This window comes from Equus quagga, chromosome 15 (genome assembly GCF_021613505.1).
Source record: "Equus quagga isolate Etosha38 chromosome 15, UCLA_HA_Equagga_1.0, whole genome shotgun sequence".
Taxonomy (NCBI): domain Eukaryota; kingdom Metazoa; phylum Chordata; class Mammalia; order Perissodactyla; family Equidae; genus Equus; species Equus quagga.
The window spans coordinates 71,605,557-71,633,549 of NC_060281.1; the positions used below are offsets into that span (position 1 = coordinate 71,605,557).

At 50.3% G+C, this 27,993-nt stretch overlaps 1 protein-coding gene across 9 annotated transcripts in view; it reads left to right on the forward strand.

The window, feature by feature from the left end:
* The first annotated feature begins 59 nt into the window (after positions 1–59).
* CAMKK2 (calcium/calmodulin dependent protein kinase kinase 2) overlaps positions 60–27,993 on the forward strand; it is a 54,412-nt gene continuing 26,478 nt past the window's right edge. For 3 of the 9 annotated variants that reach the window (XR_006885453.1, XM_046641248.1, XM_046641252.1), the window contains exons 1-7: positions 10,161–10,262; positions 14,658–15,166; positions 19,118–19,165; positions 19,853–19,906; positions 20,654–20,705; positions 22,684–22,817; positions 25,151–25,187. Coding sequence is in view for 7 of the 9 variants with exons in the window: in XM_046641248.1 (XP_046497204.1) it covers positions 14,720–15,166; positions 19,118–19,165; positions 19,853–19,906; positions 20,654–20,705; positions 22,684–22,817; positions 25,151–25,187 (772 nt within the window). In the remaining 2 variants the exon portion in view is untranslated. Of the gene's footprint in view, positions 123–4,502; positions 4,576–10,157; positions 10,263–14,657; positions 15,167–19,117; positions 19,166–19,852; positions 19,907–20,653; positions 20,706–22,683; positions 22,818–25,150; positions 25,188–27,993 lie in introns of those variants that run through there. The other 6 variants (XM_046641246.1, XM_046641247.1, XR_006885454.1 and 3 more) reach the window with 6 other exon arrangements.

Below are 27,993 nucleotides of genomic sequence, written 5' to 3' on the forward strand. Positions count from 1 at the left end.
GTTCCAAACTCCGGGACCGCCCCTGCCACCCCGGGCCGGGCGCGGCCGCGCGCCGCCGCCGAGCCGGGCCGAGCCGAGCCGGGGGCGCCGAGCGCGGGACGCGGCGGCGGCGCGGAGCCCAGGTGAGCGGCGGGAGCCGGGCGGCGGGCGGGGACTGCAGCCTCCGCGGCTCCCGGCGGCCTCGCGCTCTCGGGCGGGGACCCCTGCCGGGATGCAGACAAAGCCCCGAGGCCGGCTCCGGGCTCCCCCACCCCGGGGACCCCACGTGCGCCGCCAGCACGCCCCGCCACGTGGGGAGACGCGGCCCCCCGGCGCCCCTTCCCCGCGTGCTCGGGCCTGGGGGTGGCCTTCTTGGCTGGGCCGCGCCCGGCCCGGGGTGGCAGGGGCGGTCCCGGAGTTTGGAACCGTTGTCGCCGGGGGCGGGGGCAGTGAAGGATGTTGGAGGCGGCCTAGGCCCACCCCCACGTTTGACAGGTGGGGAAACTGGAGCGCGCAGGGGTGAGGGCCACGGGACTTTGAGCTGTCCACCCCCGCACCCCGCCTGTCTTGGGGGCTAACCCAGGCCCTATGGGTTGGACACCAGGCGGCAGGACCCCAGAACAGCAGTTGTGGGGCGGGGGGACTTTGCCCCCGCCCCGCTTCTGGCAGCCGGAACCTCACGGGCTTGGTCCTTTTGACCTAAATTCACCTCGGGGCCGCAGCACGCTGTGAACGCAGCGGTGCCTTCCCTGGCACCCTGCGCCTGACTCTTGGGGACGCGGGGTGCTGGGCCCAGCCCCGCTCTGCATGCCTGGGGTTCCACTCGCTCCAGCCTCGAGCTTTTCCTGGCTTCCCCCACCCCCTGCACTGCCCAGTTTGGGAAGCCGGGTGTTTTTACAGCTCTGCCAGCCGCCCTGCTGCTCTCACTTGGCGCTGAAGAGGTTGCACCTCCGCCCCTCCTGTCTCCCCCAGAAGGTGGGGGCAGACGGAGGGTGCTGGGGGCGGGGATCTTAGTGCCGGTCAGCAGGAGAGGGGCGCGCTGGCTTCGGGGTGGGACATGCAGTGTCCACCTCCTGAGAGGCAACTTTTACCTTCCTCGGTCTGGAAGTGCCCACAATCCTAGAGGTAGAAACTTCTTGCGCCCTAGAGCTGCGCTGTCATTCACCACTCCCCCGCCCCTGGCCCTGCCCCCAGGGGAGAGAGAAGAGAATGGATCTAGGTCCCCATAGGCTCCCTTGCTCCTGGGGGGAGGCAGGGGCAGCAGCAGGGGGACGGCTTTGGGGGAGTTAGACCCCTTCTCCCAAGCCACCCCACAAAAATGTGCAGTTTGAGAGTAAACAGTGTGCATGCTATGCAAATACAGCTTCCTAGTGAGTCTGGAACCCCCTTCCATATTGCTGCTCATACCCCTTCCTGTAGAGAAGCAGCCATTCACAGCGAGAACGCGCAAGATATTTTTGTAATAAGAAGTGACAGCCATCATTCGATGAGCCCTAACTTGGATAATAATGCTGATAATGTTAATAACTCATATTTGTTGAGTTCTTGCTGTGTGCCAGATACTGTGCTATGTGTTGCATGCGTTATCTCATTTAGTGCCTAGCAAAATCCTATGAGGCAGATTTTTGTCCCTATTGTAGAGATGAGGAGATTGAGGCTTGAAACAATCCTGCAGTGTTGCTAGGAATTAGCCCCATTTTATAAAAGGGCTCAGAGAGGTTAAGTAACTTGCCAGGGTCACTCAGCCGACCCAGGCATGTCAGGCTCTAGAACCTTTGCGCTTTACCACCTGTTTTAGAGTAGGGGCCCTTGCAGGCTGCCCTCAGCTTCTTGAGGGGCCCAGATTTGTTTACTAGAGTAGCCTATGAAGACACAGATCTCCGCAGGCATCGTGGTGATGCTGATCAGCTTGGGCTTATCTTTCCTCCCAGGTTGTTAGGAGGCTGGTAGCCAAATGTATTCACTCATCACTATGCAGTGGCCCTCATCAGGGGCTGTCTCACCTTCCTGGTGAGCATTTGGAAAAGTCTGGAGGCAACTTTTGGTTGTCACAATGATGCTGAGCACCCCTGGCTTTTGGTGGGCAGGAGCCAGGATGCCAAATATCCTGCAAGCAGGCCAGATCCTCAAGCAGGCATCCACAGTAGGCATGAAGAATTGCCCTGTCCTAAATGCCAGGAGTGCCTCTGCTGAGAAATACCAGGAGGGATAAGTGCTGTGGGATGAAGGAGGCAGAGGTCAGTGGGGGTTCTGGAGAAGTCCCTTCTGGGTGGTATGAATCCAGGAGGCTCCCTGAAGGAGGTGTCATTTGTGCTGAGCCTTGAAGGATGGGCTAAAACGTGGAGATTGGATGGGAGTAGGAGGAAGGGAGATAGGACGGGATGACCTGGCAGAGGGAACTTTCTGCAGGAACCCAGAGTTCCCTCCTTGAGAACCTCAGTCTGGATCCAAGATGAGCTGGTGGGTGGGGGGCACCTCCCTCCGGAGGAAGGGGTGGGCTGCGTGGGACAGGTACTTTGGCTCAGATTTTAACATGGACCACAGCGTCGCCCTTACCTCTCCATGAACCCGTTTGATGTAAGGGCTCAGAGAGGCTAAGTAACTGTTCGGCGTCACCTGTGACCTTCTCCCCAGTGTTCCTTCTTCTGGTGGCTGCGGGAAGCACATGGTTCCCATTTCTTTTCCTGATCCTGGAGATTTGGGGCAAATGCTATTTCAGATTTTCCTTTGGGTCAGAGGGCCTTCATTGCTATTTTCTCCAGATGCTTTGCTTTTCCAGTGGCTCCTCCTCTTTGGACCGGGTTGAAGAACCCGGATGTGGGGTGCGGGGTGGCCTGGCTTGGTGGTGCCGCAGCTGCTGTCACCCAGCTTCTGTGCCTTCTTTCCTCGAAGTTGAGGCATCTGCGCTTCCCTTTTGGAATGGACTTTTCTTCTTTCAGGCTGTGCTTGTTACCTTACTGACCTGCTAATAATATGTGACCTGTTGTGTCTGGCTTCTTTCATTGAGCCTGATATGTTCAGGGTTCGTCGGAGTTGTAGAATGTATCAGCGCTTCCTTTCTGTGGCTGAATAGTGTTTCCTTGTGTGGATACACCATGTTTTGTTTATCCATTCATCCGTTGATGGACATTTGGGTTGTTTCCTTCATAAGGGCTTCTTAAGGCCAGTGTGTCCATTCCTCTGCCTTGGCAGCCCCCAATTAATAACCCTCTGGGCATAAGACATTATTTGTCACTCTGTTTGCAGAGAGGGTGATGGAAGGATGGTTCTGTGAAATCAACTGGGGACCAGCTTGCGGAGCAAGGTTTTCAGGACTCCCTTAATTTCACCGCCACCTGTCCCTCCACAAGAACCCTAGCTCCCTTTCTAAGCCCACTGCCTCCCGGGTCGAGTCACAGGTATCATGTGTGATTTTCAGAGACAGTCTGGATTTCATTCAGTTCCATTCTTTTCAGTGATGACGATTTGTTAAATGTAGGTCCCCGTGTGATTTTATTTTACATATTTTGTGAGACTTTTTCCAGGTAAGTAAATCCACAAAGTAGAGAGAGCCTCACCAGACAGATGGTGCCCTAACTCCGTGCCTGGGCGTGGAGTCAGCTCCGTCTCTCCCGATAGCTTTGCCAGAAATGCCCACATGGACCGGACATGGAGCAGCGGGAAAATGGAGCCAGGAGGGGGACCCAGAAACGACCAGCCCCTCAGCCCCTTCTGATTGACCTGGGGATGGTGGAGCTCAGAGAGGAAGGGAAAACGTGGTCTTTTCAGAGCGTTGACTAGGAGGTGAGCTGTGTGCTGGGCACCGTCATACAGAAGATGGACCTTGGGGCCACCCGCTAGGTGAGCTGAGGCGGCTCCATTTTACAGAAGAGAAAACCGGCGCTCAGGTCCCCTGGGGTCCTGACATACCTTCGGGTCCTGCACCCTGTGTTTCCCTTGGCCTCCTTATGCTGGCTGGGGAAGCCCATTTTCTCATGCGGTAGAGAACCCACGTTCTCCAGGACGTTGTGGCGCAGAAATAATTTCCAAATGGTTTTGCTCTCTGAAAAATAAGATTTTGAATGATTCTTTTTTCTTTCTTCTCTGATTGGATCGCTTCCTCAAGAAAACCAAGAAACAGAGCCTATTGAAAAGGAGGTGGGTGCCCCTTGACCTCGTAGGGAAGCCCTCTGGCCCTGGCCTTCCCCGGCGGGGGATGTCACTGACCAAAATGGGGACGGGATTATTTTAGCCGCCAGTGTTTTCCGTTTCAGTCATGTTTGTAGTGTTGCCACCAAATTTTTTTCTCCAATTATGAAACATTTTAAGCATAGAGAAAAGCCAAAGTTCTGTTTTGTTTTATGTTGTTTGACTGGCTGGTTTTTTTGGAAGGCTGGAAGGAGGCCCAGGAGGTGACGGAAACAGGGCAGAGCAGGGCGCTGCGTTGTACTTAGCGATGGCCCTGGAACCGTCATGATCTTTCACTGAACCCATACTTCTCGGGGGGGCTGGTGACAAGCCCTGCCCTGGGAACTGAGGAACGCTGGGACTTGATCCCTGTCCCCAAGAAGCTCCCAGCAAGTGGTTTGTGAACTGTCGGGGTGCGCTTTGGAAGAGGTAAACAATTCTAGCCATTTTTTCCTTTTGAAAAGGAGAGAAAGAAAACTGGAAGTGTCTGTGTTGCGCCCCCACCCCCATCCCATCCTGAAAGCTGCTGAGCAACTATTTTTGTGTTGTCTCTTTTTATCCTGTTGCCTTCTGTAAATAGTTGAGAGATGGCAGTTGCAGAGATAAAAATGCTAATTCTAACCTGGCGAGGAGAGACGATGGTCCCCCAAGAAAATACCCCTCTCCCCAGGCCAAAGTCTTGCCCCCCTGCCCACATGGCTTGGGCATGAGACAGGAAGTGAGTGGGTGGGGAAGAGGACTTGTGGGTGGTGCCCAAGAGAAGCCTCTGCTGGAGAAGTTTAAATGGGGAACCAGTGGTTGGGGTAGAGGCAGGGTGTGGAGGAAAGGACGCCTCCCTTATGGGTCTTTTTAGGTTTTTATTCGGATTTTGCCTTCAAGGCCTCTGGGGCAAAGAGATTTTATTTAGATTCATTTCAACGGTTCTCTCCCCCTCCGGGTCCAGGAGTGGGGCACAGGGTTGGACCCGCAGAGCTGGCTCCCAGCCCCTCCTTGCCCCTGGCTGGGGGTGCTTTGTGCTGGAGGCTGGGGAGGGAGGCAGCGAGAGTTAGCATCTCCTCCAAGTGGCAGGGAAGGAGGGAGAAGGGCTGTGGGTGGGCAAGGCCCCGATGCCTGTGGAGGCCGAGCCAGCCCCCTCTATCTCTGACGCGCCAAGCTGCAGAATGTCGAAGTCAAAGTCTTTTTCTTTTCATTATAAATTGAAAATTCCAGTTGTTTCTCTACCTCAGTGAAAGACTGTGGGGGGGATTCCGTGGGAGAAGAGGAAGGAAGCAAGATGGTTCCGACCTCCCTTTTCTAGATAACCCCCCACACCCACACCCACACCTTCACACTTCCTTGCTCTTCAAGTCAGGGCCACCAGTGCACACCTGGCCTTTGATACCTGGCTGCTCTCTCCACCATCCTTCCCTACTGACCGAAGAAGGGCGGACTCGAGACCCTAAAGATGTGGAGTTTCTTGCTCCGTAAGCATCCAGGGCGGCAGGGGACACTATTGGGCTGCAGGGGTCAGGACGCCTGGTTCTCGCCCTGGCCTTGCCTCGAACTTGCTGGACTGCCTCCGAGAGGTCCTCTCACCTCCCTGGGTCCGAGCGACTCCCTCTGCAGCCCTGGTGCATGGCTTATGGAAGCCATGTGAGAGCGTGCACGAGCTCGTACGACGCAAGTGAGCCAGCGTGCAAAATTATATGCACGCTGTTTTTAATTTTGTAAAAAGTGTTGCACGTGGACGGGAGTTAGAGAGGAAGATGAAAAGAGTTAAGTTAGCGTGGTCAGATTAGAGATGAAAAAATTTTGTTTTCATGGAAATTAAAGCCAGTCGAGGAGCGTGAACTTGACAGGTGCTGAAGTGCTTTCTTGGCAACAGCTTCCATTTGGGGAGCACTCGCTGCATGCAGGGGCCTGTGTGGTAGGCAGCATTGTTATCCCCAAGGTCACATGCTAAGGAGAAGGGGGGTGCCCCTGATCACGTGTTCCACCTCTTTGGAGCCTGTGATTTCACACCTGTGCCCTCCCAAAGCACTGTGTGATTGTGCACGAGTCCCTGGCACTCCCTGTGCCTCAGTTTCCTCACGGTGAAATAAGCGTGATGATGGTGCCTAACTCATAAGGTTATTAGGACGATTGAATGAGGCAATACACGCACAGTGCTTGGGATAGTGCCTGGCACTTGGCGAGCACTGAGGATGGCGAGCCGGCAGCCATTCCTGCGTCTGCGGCTACTCTGGCTGCTGCAACTATGAGGCAATCCTTGTGTCGAAAGTGCTGGTCAGTTTCTTCCCTTTACTCTGTCCTATTCCTCAGCCCTGCCCTTCCTTGATTTTTTTCTTTAAAAAAACAAAAGGACTTTGGAAGTTCTGGTCTCTGCCTGACTGTCAAGGTGAAGTCTGTGCAGGTTGCCAGAGGACTTGCAGCTGCCTAATAATTTTGCCTGGTTGGGAGCCTTACGGTGTAGAGAGCTTAGGGGAGAAGTTTTTCTGTTACTCAGCTCTGTGATTCTGTCAGTCAGGACCCTTGGGTGTAAGTGACAGAAAACCAGTCGCAAACTAAGTTAAGCAAAAATGGGAATTTATTGGGTCATGTAGTTAAAAATTCCTGGGGTATGTGGGCTTCAGGCATGGCTGCATCCAGGTACCCAAACAATGTCTCCAGCCTCACTTCTTCTCCATCTGTTGCCTCTCTTCTCTCTCTCTGTCAACTTCATTTTAAGGCAGTATTCTCCCCAGCCCCTGGTAACTCTAGAAGTAGATAATCATTGCTGTGCATTTCACAGAAAGAGACATTCTTCTCAATAATTCCACAAAATCCTAGAATAGGACTTGGTAGACTGACTTGGGTCACACATCTACTCTTGAATGAGTCAGTTGACCAGAGCAATTGATGTCCAGTTGATCAGGCTTGATTCATATGGTAACCCCTGAAGCTGGTGGTGTGGACATCTCCATGGAGTCACCTTTCGCACAGAAGGTTAGGTTCCCAGACATAAATTGAGCTGCTGTTCTCAAACTGAAGGAACATAGATTCTAGGCAAGCTAAAGAAAGCATCTGACCTTCTGAGAAGCCTTGGGAATAGTGAAATAAAGTGACCTCTATCCAATATTTATTGAGGGCCAGCAGTGTTCTAGAAAGTTCTAGGTCCTGGAGTTCAGCAGTAAACAAGAAAGGCAAAGGCATGGCTTTCAGAAGTTCGGTCAAGTTGATATCGCTGTGCCCGAATCCTCTGCATTTCTTTTCTGAGCACCATAAGGCACCGTGCCTTCACACTGTCCCCCTAACACAGGAAGATTAGCCCTGAGCTAACTACTGCCAATCCCCCTCTTTTTGCTGAGGAAGACTGGCCCTGAGCTAACATCCATGCCCATCTTCCTCTACTTTTTTTAATATGTGGGACGCCTACCACAACATGGCTTTTGCCAAGTGGTACCATGTCTGTACCTGGGATCCGAACCCCGGTGAACCCCAGGCCACTGAGAAGCAGAACATGTGAACTTAACTGCTGTGCCACCAGGCCGGCCCCGAGCCTTTGTTTCCATATTGGTGAAATAAAATGGTTGGAGCAGGTGACCACTGATGTGTGCCCCTTTTAGCACTAACATTTGATGAGTCTCAAAGTAGGGCCCGTAGGGGTATAATAGGTCCTGGGATGTGGAAAAGGGAGGGCATGTAATGCCGCACTCAGCCTGCCCTTGGCATTGGGGAGGCAGTGGGGAATGGTGAGGACTGTGGCGTGCTGGCGAGTGTATCTCGTGTTCAGAGCTGCCCAAGTTGCTGCCAGGAGAGAACACAGGCCCAGTGCCATCAGAGTGTCCAGTTCTTCAAGAGACTCTGGAAATTTTTATTTTTATCTGAAGTCTCCCAGCTCTAAAATGTTGGCATGTCATTCAAATGGTTTTAAACACAATGTAGGCCAAGCAAAATACATCAGTGGCCGGATGTCACCCAAGAGTCACCATTTGCCACCTTTTTGCTCGAGGGCCTGTGATGGGGTGGGTCTGTGTACTCTAAAGGGAGAGCCTTTGTCTCTGGGGAGACAGTCAGTTTCAGTGACTCCAAACTGGTTCAAGGAGAGACAGTCCTAAGAGTTGATGTCACTCAATCTGATAAGACTGCTTGGCTGGGCCACGGCCCCGAGTCTGGAATATTCCAGCTGGCGTCCAGCCTCAGTGCTGCGTCGGCTGGTACAGCTGAGCCTCCCGGGTCTCCCACTCAGGCCTTGGGGGCTCCTCCGAATCTGTGGCCTCTGAGGTGGCAGCCTCTCTGGTTGGGTGGGGAGCTGTGTTCCTTTGCCAGGACTGCCATGATGACATCCCACAAACCGGGCGACTTCAACCACGGAAGTGTATTCTCTGACAGTTCCGGAGGCCAGGAGTCCCCAAGCGAGGTGCAGGCAGGGCTGGTTTCTTCTGAGGGCCCTGAGGGAGAACCTGTGCCCTGCCGTCTCCCGGCGTTGGTGGCTTGCTGGCCACCTTTGGCGTTCCTTGGCCCATAGGTGCGGTACCTGGATCTCTGCCTTCGCGTTCTCTTGGCGTTCTCCCTGTGTGTGGCTCTGTCTCTGGGTCCAAGTTTCCCCTTTTTATAAGGATACCAGTCACATTGGATCAGGGCCCATCGTAGTGACCTCATTGTGCTTATAGAGTCACTTGTGTGCCTATTTTTAAGAAATCACATCTGTTTATCCTGCACATAGTAGGTCCTCAGCAATTACTTGTTGAAAGAACAAATGGGTGAGTGAATTTCCTTTAGGACCTCCCTGGGCCTCGGTTTCCCCACATGAGAGAGGAGGCGGCTGGCTAAGCCTATCATCTCAGGGAGGACATTGTCCCTGTCCCTGGCAGGATCCTCACAGCTATTTTGGGCTATTTTGGCCCCTTTGTTGTCTCATGGTGCCTGGGACCTCAGGGGACCCTGTGCAGGGTGTGTCTCGGAGTGGGCATGTCCCTGGCATGCTGCAGCTCCCGCGGTGGCTCTGCATTTGGTGAGCAGGCGCCGGCTGGAACCTGCCCCCAGGAAATGGGAATGCGTTTCCTAGAGGCCTGTGCCACTTGGCTTCCTGGCAGAGGAAGGAGCGCTTCCCTTCATCCTGGCCCCAGCCGGTCCATCTGCTCCAGGAAGGGTCTGGTGGGTCAGCTGAGCCACTCTGCAAGAGGGGTTGGGGGGGAGCCCGGGCTGCTGGCCAGGGTGTGGGGGAGGCCTCGGGGCAGGGGAGGGACCCAGGGTGGAGGCAGGAGGCTCAGAGGAAAAGGCTCTTGACATTTTGTCAAACCCACACAGCTCTCTGGAAAGGTCTTCTTACTCTGGGGCCCCCTGAAATCAAATGCTTAGCTGTCCCTCCCTCTCGGAGGGCCTGTGAGTCTCAAATGACCAGGGCAGAGCAGTTAGCCATGCTTGGTGCATGGTACATGCTCAGTTGGATGCTAGCTATTGCTGTTATGCAAACCATTGTTCCTCTGTGTGATTTTTTTTATTCCTGGGATGAATGTTGGTAACTTTCATCAGACCCTTAAAGGGCCTGTGACCTCATAGGGTCTGTGACCCCAAAACTGTTCAGAATGCTGGCTCAGACTCTGTAGGGGTCAATGGTGGAAGATCTTCCATCAGGCTGAATGGCTGAGACCTTGCCTGCCAGGCCTCGCTGCAGACCGGGGGCATCCAGGTAGCTTTGAGGCGCTGAGGTCTGTGTCCCAGGGGACTGTCTTTCTTGAGACCTGGACACACCTGCCCCTCCAACACAGAGGCCCCCTCGGTCCCAGCTAGCGCATTTCTCCTCTCCGCCCTCCTCCAGACCTCAAGGGCCAAGGCCCAGGCCAGATGCCAGCTTGTCAAGGAGACTGATTAAAAACAGCTTTGCTGGGGGCGGATGGCTTGATGTCCTTGGCCTGGAGTGGGGATCGATAAGCAATTGTTTTTCTGTTGGCAACAAAGAAAATTCTCCATTAACTTTCTCGGATGCTGCCAGACTACTTTTCTTTTCAGGAACTCTGTAGGCCTGTCAGAGGTGGCTCTGGGAGGGAGGACGGGCCGCTGGAGCCGCTCCCTGGCCCTGGGGAAGGCAGGCCCACACCACCGGGGCTGGTGGAACACACACAAGAAGAGGAACATTCTGGAATACAACCCGGCAGGTAGTCGGCATTCAGTAGGTATTTGTTGAAAGAATAGCTTTCTGAGCACTTAGCCATGAGCCAGACATGATATTGAGTGCTTAGCTCATTCAATCCTGATGGCTACCTGGTGAGTGTCCATTTTGTAGATGAGAAAACCGAGGCTGAGAGAGGCTGAGTCACTTGTCCACTGAGGGCCCAAGCAGTCATCCTTCAGGGGCCCTGCCTATCCCCTCCTGGGAGATGAGGATCATAAAAAGGCTATGCAAAGTCACAGAGAACGCTGAACTTGGGTCGTGTATTCTTTCACTGACGGGGAGGGCAAGACAGGAACACAGTTTAGGATTTCTTTCTCAGACGCAGTAAGGGGGGATAGAGGATTAGGAGATGGGACCGCCTCTGACTTCTATCATGGTTACAGTTATTTTCTTTCTTTTAAAAATTCATCTCTGGGGCCTAGCCCAGTGGCTGAGTGGTTAAAGTTCCATGCATTCCTCTTCAGTGGCCCGGGATTGCGGGTTCGGATCCCAGGCGTGGCCCTACTCCACTCACCAGCCATGCTGCAAAAAAAATAGATAAAAATATAGGAAGATTGGCACAGATGTTAGCTCAGGGCTAATCTTCCTCACCAAAAGAAAAAAGGAAAGAAAAGAAAAGAAAAAATTAATTTCTGAATGGTTACTGTTTGCACATGGTACAAAAATAAAAGTAAATACAGTAAAAGTAGGTTCCTCCCACCCTGTCCTCCCACTTCCAGTTGTTTTGTCATGAGGCCATTGTTACCATTTTCTTGAGTACCTTTCCAGAAATATGCTATCCATGTGCAACTATGTATACATGTTTGGCTCCCCCCCCCACCCCCGCCCATGCCAATGGCAGCACACTAATGCTTAAAGTATTTTCCATGTAACAATGTGTCTTGGAGGTAATTCACATTAGTATGTGTAGAGTCACCTCTTTTCAAATAGATGCATGGTTTTCTCCTGGGATACGTGTACCTCATTTTATTTACTCAGTCCCCTTGGATGATCATTTCAGACCACACTACCAAAATGATCTTGTACATACATCATTTTTTACGTATAAAATTGTTTGTAGAATAAACACTCAGGCGTGGAACTGCTAAGTCAAAAGTATGTGCATTTGGAATTTTGTTAGATATTTGTGAATTTCCCTACATAAGGATGGTACCATTCATACTCCCCATGGCCTCACCAAAATAGTGCTATTATTATATATTTTTGTCTTTGCCAATCTGATAGTTGAAAAAAAGTTTCATGGTAGTTTTATTATTATTATTTTCTTAATTTTGGTAAAATATATATAACATAAAATTGGCCATTGTAACCATTTTTAGGTGTACAATTCAGTGGCATTAACTAAATTCACAATGTTGTGTAGCCGTCACCACTATCTATTTCCAGAACTCTTCATCACCCCAAACAGAAACTCTGTACCCCTTAAACAGCGACTCCCCTCTCCCCCAGCCCCTGCTAACTTCTACTTTAACCTTCCGTCTCTATGAATTTGCCTATTCTAGGTACCTCGGATAAGTGGAATCATACATTTGTCCTTTAATATCTAGCTTGTTTCGCTTAGCGTGTTTTCAAGGCTCATCCGTGTTGTAGCATGTGTCAGAGGTGAATAACATCCTATCGTATGGCTAGACCACATTCTGTTTATCCCTTCATCTGTTGATGGACACGTGGTTGTTTCTACTTTTTGGCTCTTGTGAATAGGCTGCTGTGGACCTGGGTGTTTGAGTATCTGTTTGAATCACTGCTGTCAGTTCTTTCGGATAAATACCTGAGAGAGCAATTGCTGGGTCAAACTTAAATTCTATGTTTACGTTTCTGAGGACCTGCCAAACCATTTCATTGTAGTTTGAATTTGCACTTTTCTTACTATACTCGAGGCTGGGCATCTCGTCACATGACTAGGTTCTTTGTCATCCCTTTACAGTGAACTATGTGTTCATAAGCAGTGCCCGTGTCCAGGCTGGGACACTGTGCTTATTTCCTTAGTGCCTTTCCCATTGGTCTCTCTCTGCTCCACGAGAGCAAGGACCCCATCAGCCTACATCGCTGTGCGAATTGCCTGACGTAGAAGCTGTGCCATAAATACTTCTTGCAGGACTGTCCCAAAAGGGCAAGTGGAATTTGTCTGTCCCTCAGCCAGCTTCCCTGGGGAGCACTGGCTTTCTGCTCCCATCTGTACCCCCCTCTCTTCTCCCTCACTGCCACCCAGTGTCATTGAGAGATATAACTTTATTCATTCATAAAATCTCTCTACTCGGCACTCACGGCTTTCCTGGCACCTTCGTGATGTGGGTGATCAGCATGGAGCTGCCACCATCCACATCCTCAGATGTACTCCCTGAATTCCAGCGGCACCTGTGACATTTGTCCAGTAGAATTTGTCAAACACATGAACCAAAGGTTAATATTCTGTCCCAGAGACGGAAGGAATTGACAGTCTAAGGGACTGAGTCAGTTATTTTTTCTTTTAAATTCACATAACATAAAATTAACGATTTAAAAATGTACAATTCGTGGGGCTGGCCCAGTGGCGCAGCGGTTAAGTTCCCACGTTCCGCTTCGGCAGCCTGGGGTTGGCTGGTTCCGATCCTGGGTGCGGACATGGCACCACTTGGCAGGCCATGCTGTGGTATGCGTCCCACGTATAAAGTAGAGGAAGATGGGCATGGATGTCAGCTCAGGGCCAGTCTTCCTCAACAAAAAGAGGAGGATTGGCAGAAGATGTTAGCTCAGGGCTAATCTTCCTTAAAAAAAAAAATTCAGTGTCATTTGGTACATTTCCAGTGTTGTGCAACCACCACTTTCATCTAGTTCCACAACATTTTCATCACCCCAAAGGGGAACTCTATACCCATTAGCGGTCACTCCCTCATGCCCCCAACACCTCCCCAGTCTTAGGCAACAACTAAGCTACTTTCTGCCTCTATAGATTTGCCTATTCTAGAAACTGCATATAAATAAAATCATACATATGTGACCTCTGGCTCTGGCTTCCTTCACTTAGCATGTAGTTTTGAGGTTCATCCAGATTGTAGCAGGTGTCAGTACCTCATTCCTTTTTATGGCTGAATCATATTCCATTGTGTGGATGGACCACATTTTGCTCCTCCATTCCCGTGGTAGACGTGGAGGTTGTTTCCCCTTTTGGCTTTTGTGAATAGTGCTGTTTGGGTGTATACCTAGGAAGAGAATTGCTGGGTCATATGGTGATCATCTGTTTAATTTTCTGAGGAACACCAAGCTGTTTGACGTCAGCCTTTTTGACCTCATGTTTGCCTCATGTCTGGCGACACCAGCTGGGGGCTGAACTAGGAAAACTTTCGATAATAGATATGTCGAGCCCGGCTCCTCAGACAGCGCAGACTGCCCTCACTCACGCTCTCGGGCGCCTGCCTGTCCTTTCTCTGTGTGACCCCGACCCGACCCCACTCCTCGGTTGAGAACCATTGGCCTGAGGCCAGGCCAGGAGACCGGACTGCTGTGCGTGGGCTTTGCTGTAGGAGTCCTTGGACAAATTCCTTTCTTTCTTTCAATCCTTGGTTTCGCCATTTACAAAATGGGGGGTATAATAGCCAACCGATAACCTAGGGTACTTGTGAGATTATGTCGACGTGTGGAAGATGTTTTGTAAAGTGCTGTCTGGGTCATTGCCATTGTGAAGCAATGTAGGCCAGAGGTTGCCATGTGGAACTATTTCATTTGGCCTGCCCAGCACTTAAAAATATTTGAAATAATTGCTAATTAAAAAAAAAAATCAAGCCATCTCACCTAACATCTTGGATTTAGGGCTTCTCTTGGAAAAAAAAAAAAAAAAGGGAAAACCAGGCAATAGCAGGCCGGGATCCCTGCTGAGCAGCAGTTGGCTTGAGCTGAGCAGCTGCTGTGGCTTAGCCAGCGTAGGGCTCTGTTTGGGGTGTTTTGTTTAAAAAAATTTTTTAATTGCTTTTTCTCTCCAAATCCCCCCAGTACATAGTTGTATATTTTAGTTGTGGGTCCTTCCAGTTGTGGCCTGTGGGACACCACCTCAGCACAGCCTGATGAGCCGTGCCATGTCCGCACCCAGGATCCGAACCCAGGATCCGAACCCGTGAAACCCTAGGCGGCGGAAGCAGAGCCCGCGAACTTAGCCACGGGACTGGCCCCTGTTTTGGGGTTTTCTCCTACTTGGTTCCTACAGGAATTGAGTTTGGACTCTAGTTAAGAGTGTGAGGAGGGGCTTTTAAAATAAGGAAACGTAGAGGATGCTCTTCTGTACGACTGAGAGCAGATCACATATTTGGCGAGATTGTTTTGAGGACTCAGCCCGAGGGCAGCAGGAGAGGCCCCTTCGCTGGCCCTGCCCGCAGGCTGGGGCGGTTGACCCCCCCTCTCTCTGCAGGTGTCCGCTGCCGGATGGGACTGCCCCGGTGTGTCCGCGAGGGGTGAGGCCCGCACCGCACCATGTCATCATGCGTCTCTAGCCAGCTGAGCAGCGACCGGGCCGCCCCCCAGGATGAGCTGGGGGGCGGGGGCGGCAGCAGCAGCGAAGGCCAGAAGCCCTGTGAAGCCCTGCGGGGCCTCTCGTCGCTGAGCATCCGCCTGGGCATGGAGTCCTTCATCGTGGTCACCGAGTGTGAGCCGGGCTGTGCTGTGGACCGTGGCTTGGCCCGGGACCGGCCACTGGAGGCTGATGGCCGAGAGGTCCCCCTCGATGCCTCCGGGTCCCAGTCCCGGCCCCACTTCTCCGGTCGCAAGCTCTCCCTGCAGGAGCGGTCCCAGCTGGACGCGAACGGCCGCTGCGTGCACCCGGGCCTGCCCCCGTCACCCGTCGGCTCCCCGCAGTCGTCCCCGCGGCTGCCCCGGCCACCCACGGTGGAGTCCCACCACGTCTCCATCACCGGCATGCAGGTGCGTGAGCCGGCGCCCCTGGGGCCCGCGCGGCCTGCGCGTCTCCGCGTGGGGTCGGCCCGGAAGGATTGCAGTGCACCCAGTTGATCTGGGAGGTGACCCCAGGAAGTCTGGGAAGAAGTCGGCAAAGGGCGTGCGATGGTGCGGGTTCCCACCGTGGGCAGCTGGGCTTCATCTCCGGGACCCCGTGAGACAGCGGAGAGCCTGAGCCCCAGAGTTATCCCACCCGGGGCCGAGGGAGCGCGGCCCTTCACCCCTCCTCCCGCAGTCACTGGGAGGCCCGGGTGGGCGGGGCGGCTGCGGAGCCAGAGTGAGCCCCCAGCGGGGAGACGCAGGTGCCGGGGCGGCTCTGGAACGGGGATGGCCGGTCAGCGAGAGGCCCCCGGCCTGAGAGCTGGCCCCGTGGCTGGGTGCGCACCAGACACTGCACTCAGGGCGCTGTGTGCGTTCTTATCCGATCCGCACCGTAACCTTAAGGGAGGGAGGGAGGTTAGAACTCACCTCCCCGCCAGGGTTCCCAGGGCCCCGAGTGACCCTGCCTCTTCTCCCGCCCTCCTGTGACTCTCAGGGCTGAGTCCACACCCACTTCCGTAGGCTTCTCAGATATCCGAGCTCCCTCCCTCCCTTAGCCTTGACTCTTGCTGTCCAGTCTCCTTGGAACCTCCCCCATCTTTGCAAGGCCACCTCCATCTGATGCCCAGGTCTCAACTCAGATGTCATCTCCTCTGAAAGGCCTCTGGGACCACCCTCTAAGCAGCTCTGGGTCCCCAGCCCCTCTCTGGCCTGTTACCCTGTTGACTTTTCTTCCCAGTGCTCACCACCATCTGATTATGTGTGTGTGTAAGTTGTGTGCTGCCTGTCTCCCCCAGCTGGGATGGAAGCTCTGTGGGAATAGTCTATTCCACCAGCATCCCCAGCTCCTAGCAGGGTGCCTGGTGCATAGTAGGAGCTTGAAAATATTTGTTGAAAGAATGAATGAATTGAATTGGGAGCAGCCTGGAAATCAGGAATGGCTTTCTTAGGAGACTGATGTTTCGCTGAATTTTCAGGGCTAGGTAGAATTTTCAGGGCTAGGTAGAATTTTCATAATTGGAGATGGGTACACAGAGAATTCACTGCAGGGGGAGTACACAGCATGAACAAAGGCCCAGAGGTAGAAGGCATGATATGGGGGAAAGGGCAGTCAGGGATTCAGTTAGCTAGAGTATGGGGCCCATAATGGGAGCTACTGTGGCAACAGGGCTAGAGGGAGAGATTGGGTTTATATCAATCAATATCAATAGAGAAACAAAGGAGCCCCCTCCCCGCCCCCCTGACAACAGTGGCTTTAACACAATAGGGCTTATTTATCATGTAAAATAAATCTGGAGCTAGGCATTTGAGACTGGTTAGCCTCATGGTCTCAAGATGGCTGCTGTGGCTCTAGTCTTCACAGCTCCATTCCAGGCAGAAAGAAGGAGCAGGGAAGAAGCGCAAAATGTGTCTGGCTCCTAAGTCAGTCTTCTTTCTTGGAAGCTCTACCCAACAACTTCTACCTGCCTCCCACTAGCCAGAACTCAGTCACGTGGCCACCCCAAGCTGTAAGAGAGGCTGTGAAATGCAGTCTTCTAGCCCAGGACATTGCCCCCAGAGTTCCGTTAAAAGGAAGGAAGGGGAGACTGGTATTTGATGGGCAACTAGGTGCTCTGCGAAGGTCAGAGCTTTAGAGGGCCTCGAAGGCCAGGCTTGGAGTCAGGATTTGCCCCTGGAAGCCGCAGGGAGCTGGGGCTGACGTGGTCAGAGTGGACCCTTGAAAGCTGAATTTAGCAGTGTGTAGGGGTTGGATTAGAAGGCAGTGAGAGCCCCCAGGACAGCTCCACAGTGTCCCCTTCTGCCTGTCATTTCCCTCCAGGACTCAGGGGGATAAAAGCGACACTGGAGAGAAACATTTGAAACAACCTAAAATGTCCACCAGTGAGGGGCGGGCTCTGCGTGCCGTGGAGACACACGGACAGCAGAGACACGCGGACCTGCTCTGTGTGTACGTTCTGACACGGAGCTGTCTCCAGGGACACTGTTGAGAGAGAAAAGGAAGTTGAGAAATGATGTAGTGTGACACCATTTATGTCTCTCCAAACCCCATCCCCAAACAGTGCCCTGTATTTTCCCCGGGTGCGTGTGTGTGCATCCGCACAGAAAAGGGCCTGGGTGTGTATACGCCAAGCTGACAGCAAGGTCTGGGGAGAGGGTTAGAATTGGGACGGGCAGTTAAGGGAAGTTTTGGGCTTATCTGTCACACTTGAAGTTTTCTCTCGTGTTTCTTTTCCCAGTTTTACTTCTTGTGATATTCTCCCCCTAACTATATTGAGGTATAATTCGTTTCAAATTTACGATAATATGGTCAGCTTTGATGTATGTATATCTGCAAAACCATCACCCCAGTCAAGGTCGCGGGCATTTCCAGCACATGCAATGATATAGCCCTCTCCCCGCTTTCCCTTTCCCAAGTACCCACTGACCTGCTTTTTAATAGATCAATTTGCAAGTTTTAGAATTTTGCATAAGCGGAATCATTTAGTATGCACACTTTTTTAGCTCAGCTCCTTTCACAGCACAATGATTTTGACCTTTATTCATGTTGTTGCATCTGCTAGTAATTCATTCCTTTTTACTGCTAGATAGTATTCCATTGTATGGGTGTGCCACGGTTTGTTTATCCATTTACATGTTGATTTGTTTCTAGCTTTTGACTGTTACAAATAAAGCTATTATGAGCTTTTGTATACAAGTCTTTGCTGGACACGTGTTTTCATTTCTCTTGGGTAAATACCTAGGAGCAGAGTGGCTGGGTCGTATGGTAAGAAACTGCCAAACTCTTTTCTAAAGAGGCTGCACCATTTTAAATTCCTCCCAGCAGTGTATGAAGGTTTTATCTGCCCTACATTCTGACAACACTTGGTTTGGTCAGTCTTCTTGGTTTTACCAATTAATGGGTGTGGTTTTAATTTACATTTCCCCTCGATTAATGATGTTGAGCTTCTTTTCATGTGCTTATTGATCATTTGTATATCTTCTTTGGAGAAATGTCTTTTCAAATCTTTTGCCTATTTTTTAATTGGGTTGTCTTCTTAATTTGTTGTAAGAGTTCTTTATATATTCTGGATACCAGTCTTTTCTCTGATGTATGTGTTACAAATAGTTTTTTTCAATCTGTAGTTTGCCTTTCATTTTCTTAATAGTGTCTTGAAGAGAAAAATTTTAATTTTCTTGAAGTTCAGTTTATCGTTTGTTTCCTTTTATGTTTTATACTTTTTGTGTATTGTCTCAGAAACCTTTGTCTGTCTCAAGGTCACACAGATTTTCTCTTGTGTCACTTTATGTTTTCACAGAAGAACATAGTCATAGATTACTTGTTTAATTTAAAATTAACTTCTAGGAGCCCGCCCGGTGGCGTAGTAGTTAAGTTCATGTGCTCTGCTTCTGTGGCCTGGGGTTCACAGGTTCAGATCCTGGCCTGGACCTAGCACTGCTCATCAAGCCACGCTGTGGTGGCATCCCACACACAAAATAGAGGAAGATTGGCACAGATGTTAGCTCAGTGACAATCTTCCTCAGCAAAAAGAAGAAGATTGGCAACAGCTGTTAGCTCAGGGCCAATCTTCCTCACACACACAAAAAATAAAAAATAAAATAAAATTAACTTTTAAAAGTGGGCACAACCTTTTAAAAAGTGGGCATTAAAAGAGTACATACTATTTGATTACGTTTTTACAGAGTACAAAAGCTGAGGTGTTAGGAGTCAGGATGGTGGTTGCTGTGGAGAGGAGCCAGTGACTGGGAGATGCTTCTGGGCAGCTGGGAATGCTCTCTTTCTTGACTTGGGTCCTGGTTGCATGTTTGTTTAGTTTGTGAAAAATGTATCTGGCTGCAAACTGACAATTTGTGTTCTGTGTGTTTCTACTTACTTTCCAGGATTGTGTACAGCTGAACCAGTACACACTGAAGGATGAAATTGGAAAGGTAAATATGCCAGGAGCCAGGCTGGTTTTCCATGCCTATCAAGGACGTCTCAGATACTATGGAGGGAACCCACTAGAGGTGGGAGTGGGAGGTGAGGCTTTGGAGACAAGGCTATAGGGGAGAGTTTTGCCATTCATGGTCCATTTATTTTGTTTTATTTTTATACTGTCATATTAATACGTTTCTGCAAAAGCTCAGAAAGTTTAGAGAAATCACGTATCATCATGGTGATGGTTACATCCTCCCTAATTAGTGTTAGTTTTTCCCCCTCTCAGGTATTCTCACTTCTATTTTTGCTTTTGTTTCAGCCAATGAGCAGTGTCATTGCAGGGGTCAGAAACTCAAATGCCAATAGAGAAGAAGTGAGTAATAGAAATGACTAATGCAGGCTAGGTGTATAGTAGGGAGTGGTGAGGACTGTGGCAAACTGTTCACATACAGAAATGAGGGCTCCATATCTTCTCATTTTTTCAAAAGAAGCTGGGAATCTGGATTTTTATATTCAATCTTTCTGTTTTTAAATGTTGGCAACTAATTCAAACTTTGTGAAAACTGCAGGTCCGACAGAATACTATTTCAGGGCAAATTTGGCCAATGAGCTATTGGTTTGCAACCTCTGTATGAGGGTCCTCATTTTACCAATCATAATTTCTGGATAGTGTGTCATGGGCATCTCCCTTTATCCAGGGCTCCTATGGCGTGGTCAAGTTGGCCTACAATGAAAATGACAATACCTACTATGTAAGTATCCACATCCCCCTCCCACCCCCATCCTTGTCCCTTGTCCAGAGGAAAAGCCTCCTGTCGAGCACTTGGCTTCCTGGACGGTTTTCTTAGCTGTTGTCTCATTTTGATGTTGGATCATGTCCAATTTGTGCACTAGGAAGGAAGTAGTGTTCCCATTTTACAGATGGGGAAATGGGGAAGCAAAGTGATTGGCTCAGGAGGAAAATGAGTAAATCCAGCAATGTCTCATATCCTTGCTCCGGCTGCCATTTCTGCATCCTCCATAGCACCGGTAACAGGTGGAAGTGAGACAAATTGCCCTTATAGCTGAGGCTCCGGCCTCAGTCCAATGTGGGTTTAAATCCTGGCTGTCCCATGTGAGAACTGTGCGTTCTTGGCCAAGTGACATAACTGCTGAACCTCAGTTTCCCCATGGGCAAAATAGCCAGTCATACTCCTTCCTGCCCATCACTCCAGCTCACTCATGTCTTGATTCAGTGGTAGCGAGTCCTAAGGCTCGTGATCCCCCAGCTTGGAGAGCTGACCTGGAACCTTGGAAGCACCCTTAGGGCTGGAGGGGCCCCGGGAGTTCAGCCTCCACACGACCTGTAGCTGCTTGACCCACTCTGATGACAAAGTGCTCACTACGTTGTCCTCAGGCGGCCAGCGCACCAAGAGCTGGGGCAGGCCTATGCGTGGAGCGAGCTCTCCCTCCACCCTCCTCTCCATTTTAATCAGGATGTGGGGTCTTTTCTCCCACAGGCGATGAAGGTGCTGTCCAAAAAGAAGCTGATAAGACAGGCGGGCTTTCCACGTGAGTTTGGTGGGCCAGGGCTTTGCTCTTAGGTGCAGGGGCTGGGGCAAGACAGAAGATTCCACTGAATGGTGTCTCCTACAAAGAGTGCCCTGGGTGGATGCCCCAAAGACAGCACTGGGCCTCCTGCTGAGGTTTTTAATTCATTTTCATTAAAAAAATATTTATTGAAGTAATATAGGTATCAAGTCAAAAAATCCATTAAAGGAAAACAGTTTGACAGTTCCTCAAAATGTTAAACATGGAGTTACCATATGACCTAGCAAATCTACTTGTAGGTCTATATACCCAAGAGAATTGAAAACGTGTTCACACAAAAGCTTGTACACAAGTGTTCAAAGCAGCACTATTCATAATAGGCAAAAAGTGGAAACCACCCAAATGTCAGTGGATGAGTGGATAAATAAAAGGTGGTCTGTCTATCCAATGGAATATTATTCAGCCACAAAAAGGAATGGAGTATTGATATATGACCTTGAAACATTATGCTAAGTGAAAGAAACCGGACTTAAAAGATCACATCTTGTATGATTCTGCTTATATGAAATGTCCAGAATAGATAAATCCATTGAGACAGCAGATTAGTGGTTTCCCGGGGCTGGGATTAAGAGGGAGTGGGAGGTGACTGTTAATAGGTATGGGTTTTTTGGGGGAGGCCATGAAAATGTTCTAGAATTATATAGTGGTGATGGTTGTGCAACCTTGTGAATGTACTAAAAACCATTGAATTATACATTTTAAAATGATGAATTAAAGAAATTTAAATACCACAAGGCATTACACTTGTATCTACAAAAAAAAAAGGCAAAAGACCAGGAGGACTTAGAAAGGAAGACAAATTCCTTGCTATACTCCTCCCTCTCCCTACAGGCAGCCCCCACTTTTAGCTCTTTTTGTGGCTGGTAATTACTCTGTGTGGTCAGATGATAGACCTGTGGGTGAGCATATCTGAGGCTGCTCCAGCATGAGCTCCCTGTCAGCAGTGCTTGGAAAAACGTATTCTTGGACCAAAAAGAGAAAGTCAATAAGGAAAAACATAAACCCCATCTTAGCACCCAACCCTGGTTTATCCTGCTTATCCAAACTCTGAGCCAGATAATATCCTTGTGCTGTTATTTCTTATCTATTTTTGACATTTTCTTCTGACTTCCTTTGAGGACAGCTTAACCCACTCCTTACCTCCCTTTCCCCAATCAGGCAATGTTGTGTTACTACACTTGTCACTTTCCTCCTTGTTCCAGCAGGTGTAGCGAGTGGCAAGTATCCTTCCCTTGAACTTATCTTTCCTCTTTTTCTATCCCACTTATGACACCTGATCTTGCTTTTACTTTTCCAAGGCTGACACATCTACATTCAGTTCTGTTCATCACGGTTAGATCCTTACATGTAGTGTGTGACGTGAGTGTCTTGACTGTGGGCCTCTCCATCCCCGACCTGTTGACTCTTAGTCACTGCAGGGCCATTCTGGGAATTGATTACGTCTCCCTTTTGTCATAGTCTTTTGTATTTTTCTCTCATTGGCTTTTCCTTCTTTTCCTATCTCTGACCTCATTTGATATCTCTACTATTTCCATGAGTTAAGGAGATGAGGGGAAATGTTTTTGTCTATCTTATGGAGTGGGAAACCTGAGCCCCAGAGAGGGGAAGTGATTCATCCTCCCTGGGAATTTGAGATTGCCACCCAGACCGCAGACTTCTTTTTCTCACATCTCAATGTATTCCTGATTTTCACTGAGGCCTGGGGCATGCGATGGGAAGGAGGGGATTAACAGAGGGCTGAGCAAGGGGCTGGGTCTCTGGTCTCACTGATTTCCAGCAGCAGAGGAGACAGATGAGAAAAAGGATGTGTAAAGCCCCTGGTAGCATCAGCTACTCTAGCCCTGCTGAGACCCTTCCCTTTCAGTTGTCCTACCTGTAGCTGCGATCTGCAGGGGAAAATCTCTTTGCCCTGACCCTGGATGGTTCATGTCTCCTTCAGGTCGCCCTCCACCCCGAGGCACCCGGCCAGCCCCAGGGGGCTGCATCCAGCCCAGGGGCCCCATTGAGCAGGTATACCAGGAAATCGCCATCCTCAAGAAGCTGGACCACCCCAACGTGGTGAAGCTGGTGGAGGTGAGGTGGGGGGACATGGAGGAAGGTGGGAAGAAGGGTGATGGTCCAGCCCTGCCTCTGTTATTAATGAAATGGCATACCACTAGTCTCCAGGGACAGCCATGTCACCTCAAACAGCTTATTGCAGGGCTGAGTTGTAATTGCTGCAGGCTCCTTCCTCCCTGTTATTTCATGTAATCCTCACTCTTCTCTAAGACTATTTATTACTCTCATTTTACAGATGAAGAAATTGAGAGTCAGAGGGATACTGAGGGTGCACTTCACCCATTTCTGTCTCTTTGGAGCTGGTTCACTTTCTACTACACCTATGTGTAATAACACAAAAGCAGCCGTACACAAGTAAACAAATGGGCTGTGCTGTGTTCAAATAAAACTTTATTAACAAAAACAGGCAGAGGGCCGTATTTGGCCTCCACACTGTGGTTTGCCAACCCCTGCTCTAGAAGAGCAGTTCTCATACTTTTTGGTCTCAGGACCCTTTATGCTCTTAAAAATTATTGAAGACCCCAAGAAGCTTTTGTTTGTTTGGGTTACATTTGTTAATATTTACCACATTAGAATTTAAAACTGAGAAATATAAACGTTATTTATTAGTCCATTTAAAAACAACAATAATCGTACTACATATTAACATAAGTGGTATGTTTTTATGAAAAATAACTTTTCTGAAACAAAAATATAGTGAGAAGGATGGCATAGAATTTACCTTTTTGCAAATTTGTTATTGTTGTTAATGTCTGTCTTAATGGAAGACGGCTGAATTCTCGGATCTGCTTCTGCATTCAACCTATTGTGAAATCCCATGTCGTGGTTTCTGGAACACCTCTGTATAGTAGCAGAGAATGGGAGTGAAAAAGGAAAATATTGTCTTAGTGTTAAAGGGAAAATAGTTTTGATCTTATGGACTCCTTGAAAGCATCTCGGGGACCCCCAGAAGTCCCCAGACCTCGTTTGGCGCACCTCTGGTCTAGATGACAAGGGTTTGTAAACTGTGTATGATAAAGTACTTTATTGGTTGTATGTTCAAAGTGCTGTGGGCGTGCGGAATGGGAGCAACCAGCCCAGCCTGACGGGGCGGGGGAAGGCCTCTCAGGGGAGGTGATGTTTGAGATGACCTTGGTTGTTCCTTGGATGGAGAAGACAGGGAAGGAATAGGGAAGGGCATCACAGGGGAAGGAACAGCATGTGCAAAGGGCTGGAGGCCGCTATTTGGGGGTTACATCTCTGCCTTTGGTAGATATGAGGGTTAGCAGCCATGACTTGCCTAGGGCCCATCAGGTGGAGAACTCTAGGTGGGCCAGGCCTTGGGTCTGATTCCACCCCGCAGAGCAGGGCTTTGGGCACAGGGCTCCAGGTTGGCTGCCCTGGGCCTCTGCCTAGAGTGCATCCCTTTCTCATGGCTCTTGTTCCGTGGATCTTGGGTGGCTGGGGAAGGCAAATTTGATGTGGGAAGAGGTGAGAGAGCCAGTCTACCTGAGAAGCCTGCCTTTGTTTCTCCCCAAACAAGAGAGATGGTGGCTGCAGGCCATCTCCACCTGTCACGCTGAGTTTCACACTCTCAACTCACTGCTGCTTGAGTTGGCCATCTTGGAGGAAGCCCAAGAGCGCTTGGTTAGCCAGTGGCTCTGGGTCCTGGCGGGATCTCCTTTCTCCCCGCTGCCCTGTGGCGTGTGACCTCTCCACCCAACAAGACCGTTTGCCGGCCTGCCTGTCTGTGCATTCATCAGACATTTCCTGAGCTCCTGCCATGTGCCTAGTCCTGTACAGGGCACCATGGAGGCAACCGAGGTGGATCTGCCTGCCACCTGCCCTTGGGAGAGAGGGAGAAAGTGTGATAAAAAAAAGCAGGAGGGCCGTGAGAGAGGGCGAGAGAGGAAGTGCTGGGGCGATTCCAGGCAGGGAGACGTCATTTCCTGGGCAGCAGGGAATGGGGGCACTTCATGGAGGAGTCCACAGAGCCCAGACAGGGTTTGAATTTTCACCCTGAGGATCAGTCCATTGTCTCCTAGGAGACAGGCGGGATTCTTAGTAAAGTTGAGACACTTCCCAGGGGAGGAATTTGTCCCTTCCCTTTTGTAACCTCCTTTCTGGGTGTTTTGGACCCTTGAGGATTGGGCTAGAAGGTGCCTATTTTCCAGATGGCCATTTGGATCGCACCCTCTGGGTTCTCTCCAGTGCCCTTCATCTTAACTGGGAAAAACAGCGGAAAGCACGGCCCTCCCCTCGGCGGATGCAGGCATGCGGATGCTGCTTCCTCTCTGCTCATATCTGTTCTCTCTCTTCCTCTCCCCTGCTCCTTATCGCCTGCCTGTTCCGTGGGGCTGCGCCAACAGGTCCTGGATGACCCCAATGAGGACCATCTGTACATGGGTAAGAGAGCCCTTGCCTTCCGCTGCCCTCGCTCTGGCAGCTGCCAAAGCCCAGGGGCCCTCTCGAGGCACCCTCTGTCCCTGGCCTCTCGCACCAAGGACAGCTTCCCCTTTCGCGCTCTAGCTGGGCCCCACAGGGAGCCACAGAGAAGGCCGTACCCCTGGTTTGAAGCAGGAGGTGGAAGCGAGTTCTTGCTGGGCCTTTATCTGGATGGCCTATTCATTCATTTGTGAACGCTTATTGAGCACCTACTGTATGCTGGGCACCGTTCTAGGCACTAAGGATGCAGTGATGAGTAGGAAAGACAAGGCCCCTGCTCTTATGAAGTTGTTATTCTAGTCGGGCAAGACAGATAGTCAACAACTAAATAAACTGGATCATCAACTTCGGATAGATGTTCTGAAGATGATTAAACCAAGCGATGTGAGAGAGAGAGATGGAGGGGCCATTTCAGATAAGAGGTGACCATTCGGCACCTGAGTGGTAAGGACACAGCCCGGTTACATCTGGGGAAGAGCATTCCAGGCAGAGGGAACAGCAGGTGCAAAGACCCCGAGGCTGGTGAGAGCTTAGCATGTTTGAGAAAAATATGGCTGGAGCAGAGTAAACTAAGGAAGTGAGTGGGGATGAGGATGGACCTGAGAGGTCATGGTGGGGCATTTGAGTCTTAGGGGGCCATTGAAGGATCTGGGCACTGCACATGGAAATGGAAGGACTCAGGTGTGTCCTCAGAGACATCATTTTTTTAAAATGGTGAGGACATGAGGCAGCCCTCAGTCAGCTCTCAGCATAAGTGCTGATGAGGGAAGGAAGGGCAGGACTAATTCAAAACTGGACAGCAGACTGTCAGGCCCAGGAATGCCTGATTGACAGGTCACATGTCCCGGTAATGTCTGGCTTCGGTGGGTGTTCAGACGAGCCTGTGCATTCGAGCGAGTACAAACGACAGCAGAGAGGGGTATCAAGGAGATGAGGGAAGTGGACATGGCCAAGCTCAGTCTGGAATCCAGAAGTCTCCTGGATGAGCAAAGGGATGATCCTTTGCTGCACAAGGACTGATTGATCATAAAGGAATGGGTCTGGTTTGAAAATAGAGCTCAGAGCTCAATTTCCCCTAAAATAGTTGCTGTGGTTCTGTTCTGAGGATGCTGTTGTTGTGCAGGACATTTTATTTCCCCCCAGGGTATTATTGTGAAAAATGCTAAGCCTACAGAAAAGTCGAAAGAACAGTACAGTAAATCCCTGTATACCTACCACCCGTATCCAACAGTTAGTAACTTTTTGTCATATTTGCTTTATCAGTCTAGCTGCCCACCCATCCATTTCTCTGTTTTTTTATTGCTGAACCGTCCAAAAGGAGCAGACGTCTTGACATGTCAGCCCCTAACCCCTCAGCGTGCATCTCATAATAAGGACATTCTCCTATAGGACCGCAGGACATTGTCACATCTGAAAAAGTTACTGCCACTTCCTCGAGAGCATCTAGTGTGCAGTCCAAATTCAAATTTTAGAACTTTTAAAACCTTCCCTTAGAAACAATTTAGAAGCGACACAGTAAATAACATCAGGTATGTTAACTTAAAAAAATTTTGAGACAAGGAAACATTGTAAAAATGTGAACATTACAGAATCACAGTATTTCTCAAAATGCGGTACCACCCCCCACTTTGCATCTGCGAGATGATGTTAGGTGAGATGTGGACAAACATTAAAAAAAAATTTTAGATTTGATTTACTATTGTATAGGAAAAACTGTCACCAGCACAACACTCAACTCATGATTTCATGGATATCATTACCTACAATAGGGCTAAAAACTTGAGTTGATTTCAAGAAAAATATGAGACAAATAATACTTTACCTGGTTTATAGATATGGCCAGATTATAAACACGGTAGGCAAATGAGAGAAGTTTGGGGAAATACAGCAGAAGTCACAAAATGTAGATCGTTTTGGGCACAGAATGGCATCCCCCGCATAATTACCACCCTTGGGGCCCCGGACCTGACTCTGCATGGCTTTGTTTCTGAGGTGGTTGTTTGTTCATTCGACAAACATCACAGTTTATTGGGCCCTGTTGTAGCTTCTTCAGGGAACAAAACTCAAAGCTCCCTGCCCTCAGGGTACTTTCTTGCTGTGGTGAGGACAGACAGACACACTCAGCGATGTGTCTGCATGGGTCTTAAGCGTAGGCTTCAAGGGGACGACACCATGGGGAAAAGCAAACCTGAGCAGGCTGAGGGGAGCCAGGAGTTCCAAGTCAGGGGATTGGGAAATGGAGTGGCTCCTTGAGATGCCTCACTGAGGGGACGTTTGTGCAGGACGGTGGGAGCCGGGTGGCAGAGGGACTTTGCCTTGTGCTGAGCGGGAAGGCAGCCATTGGAGGGCTTTGAGCAGAGGAGTCAAATGCGTATGGAAAGAACATGCCCCAAGCTCCGAGGGGGAGTTGCCGAAGCCCTTTGAACCAGGCAGTTGCAGGGCCAGAGTTGTCCCTTCTCAGGCGGCCGTGTGGAAGGGAGCCGTGCTGACTTTCGGTCTGCAACTCCAGTGGTTTTGAAAATCTTTCCAGCCGCAGCCATGTGTGGTGAGCCTGACCCTCAAACGGTCATGAACATGATCAGTATTTCTAGAGGTTACGACCTTCCTACCCACCGCTCAGCCCCGGGAGTGGTTAAGCTGTTAGTGACTGAAAACAGACCTGTTTCAACAGGCCGGCTTCTCTGGGCGGTGCTTGGGTGGGTGGGAGGAAGGTGCAGAAAGTCGGGAGGCAGCTCTTGAGAGACTGGAGGGGCTGGAGGGGCTGGAG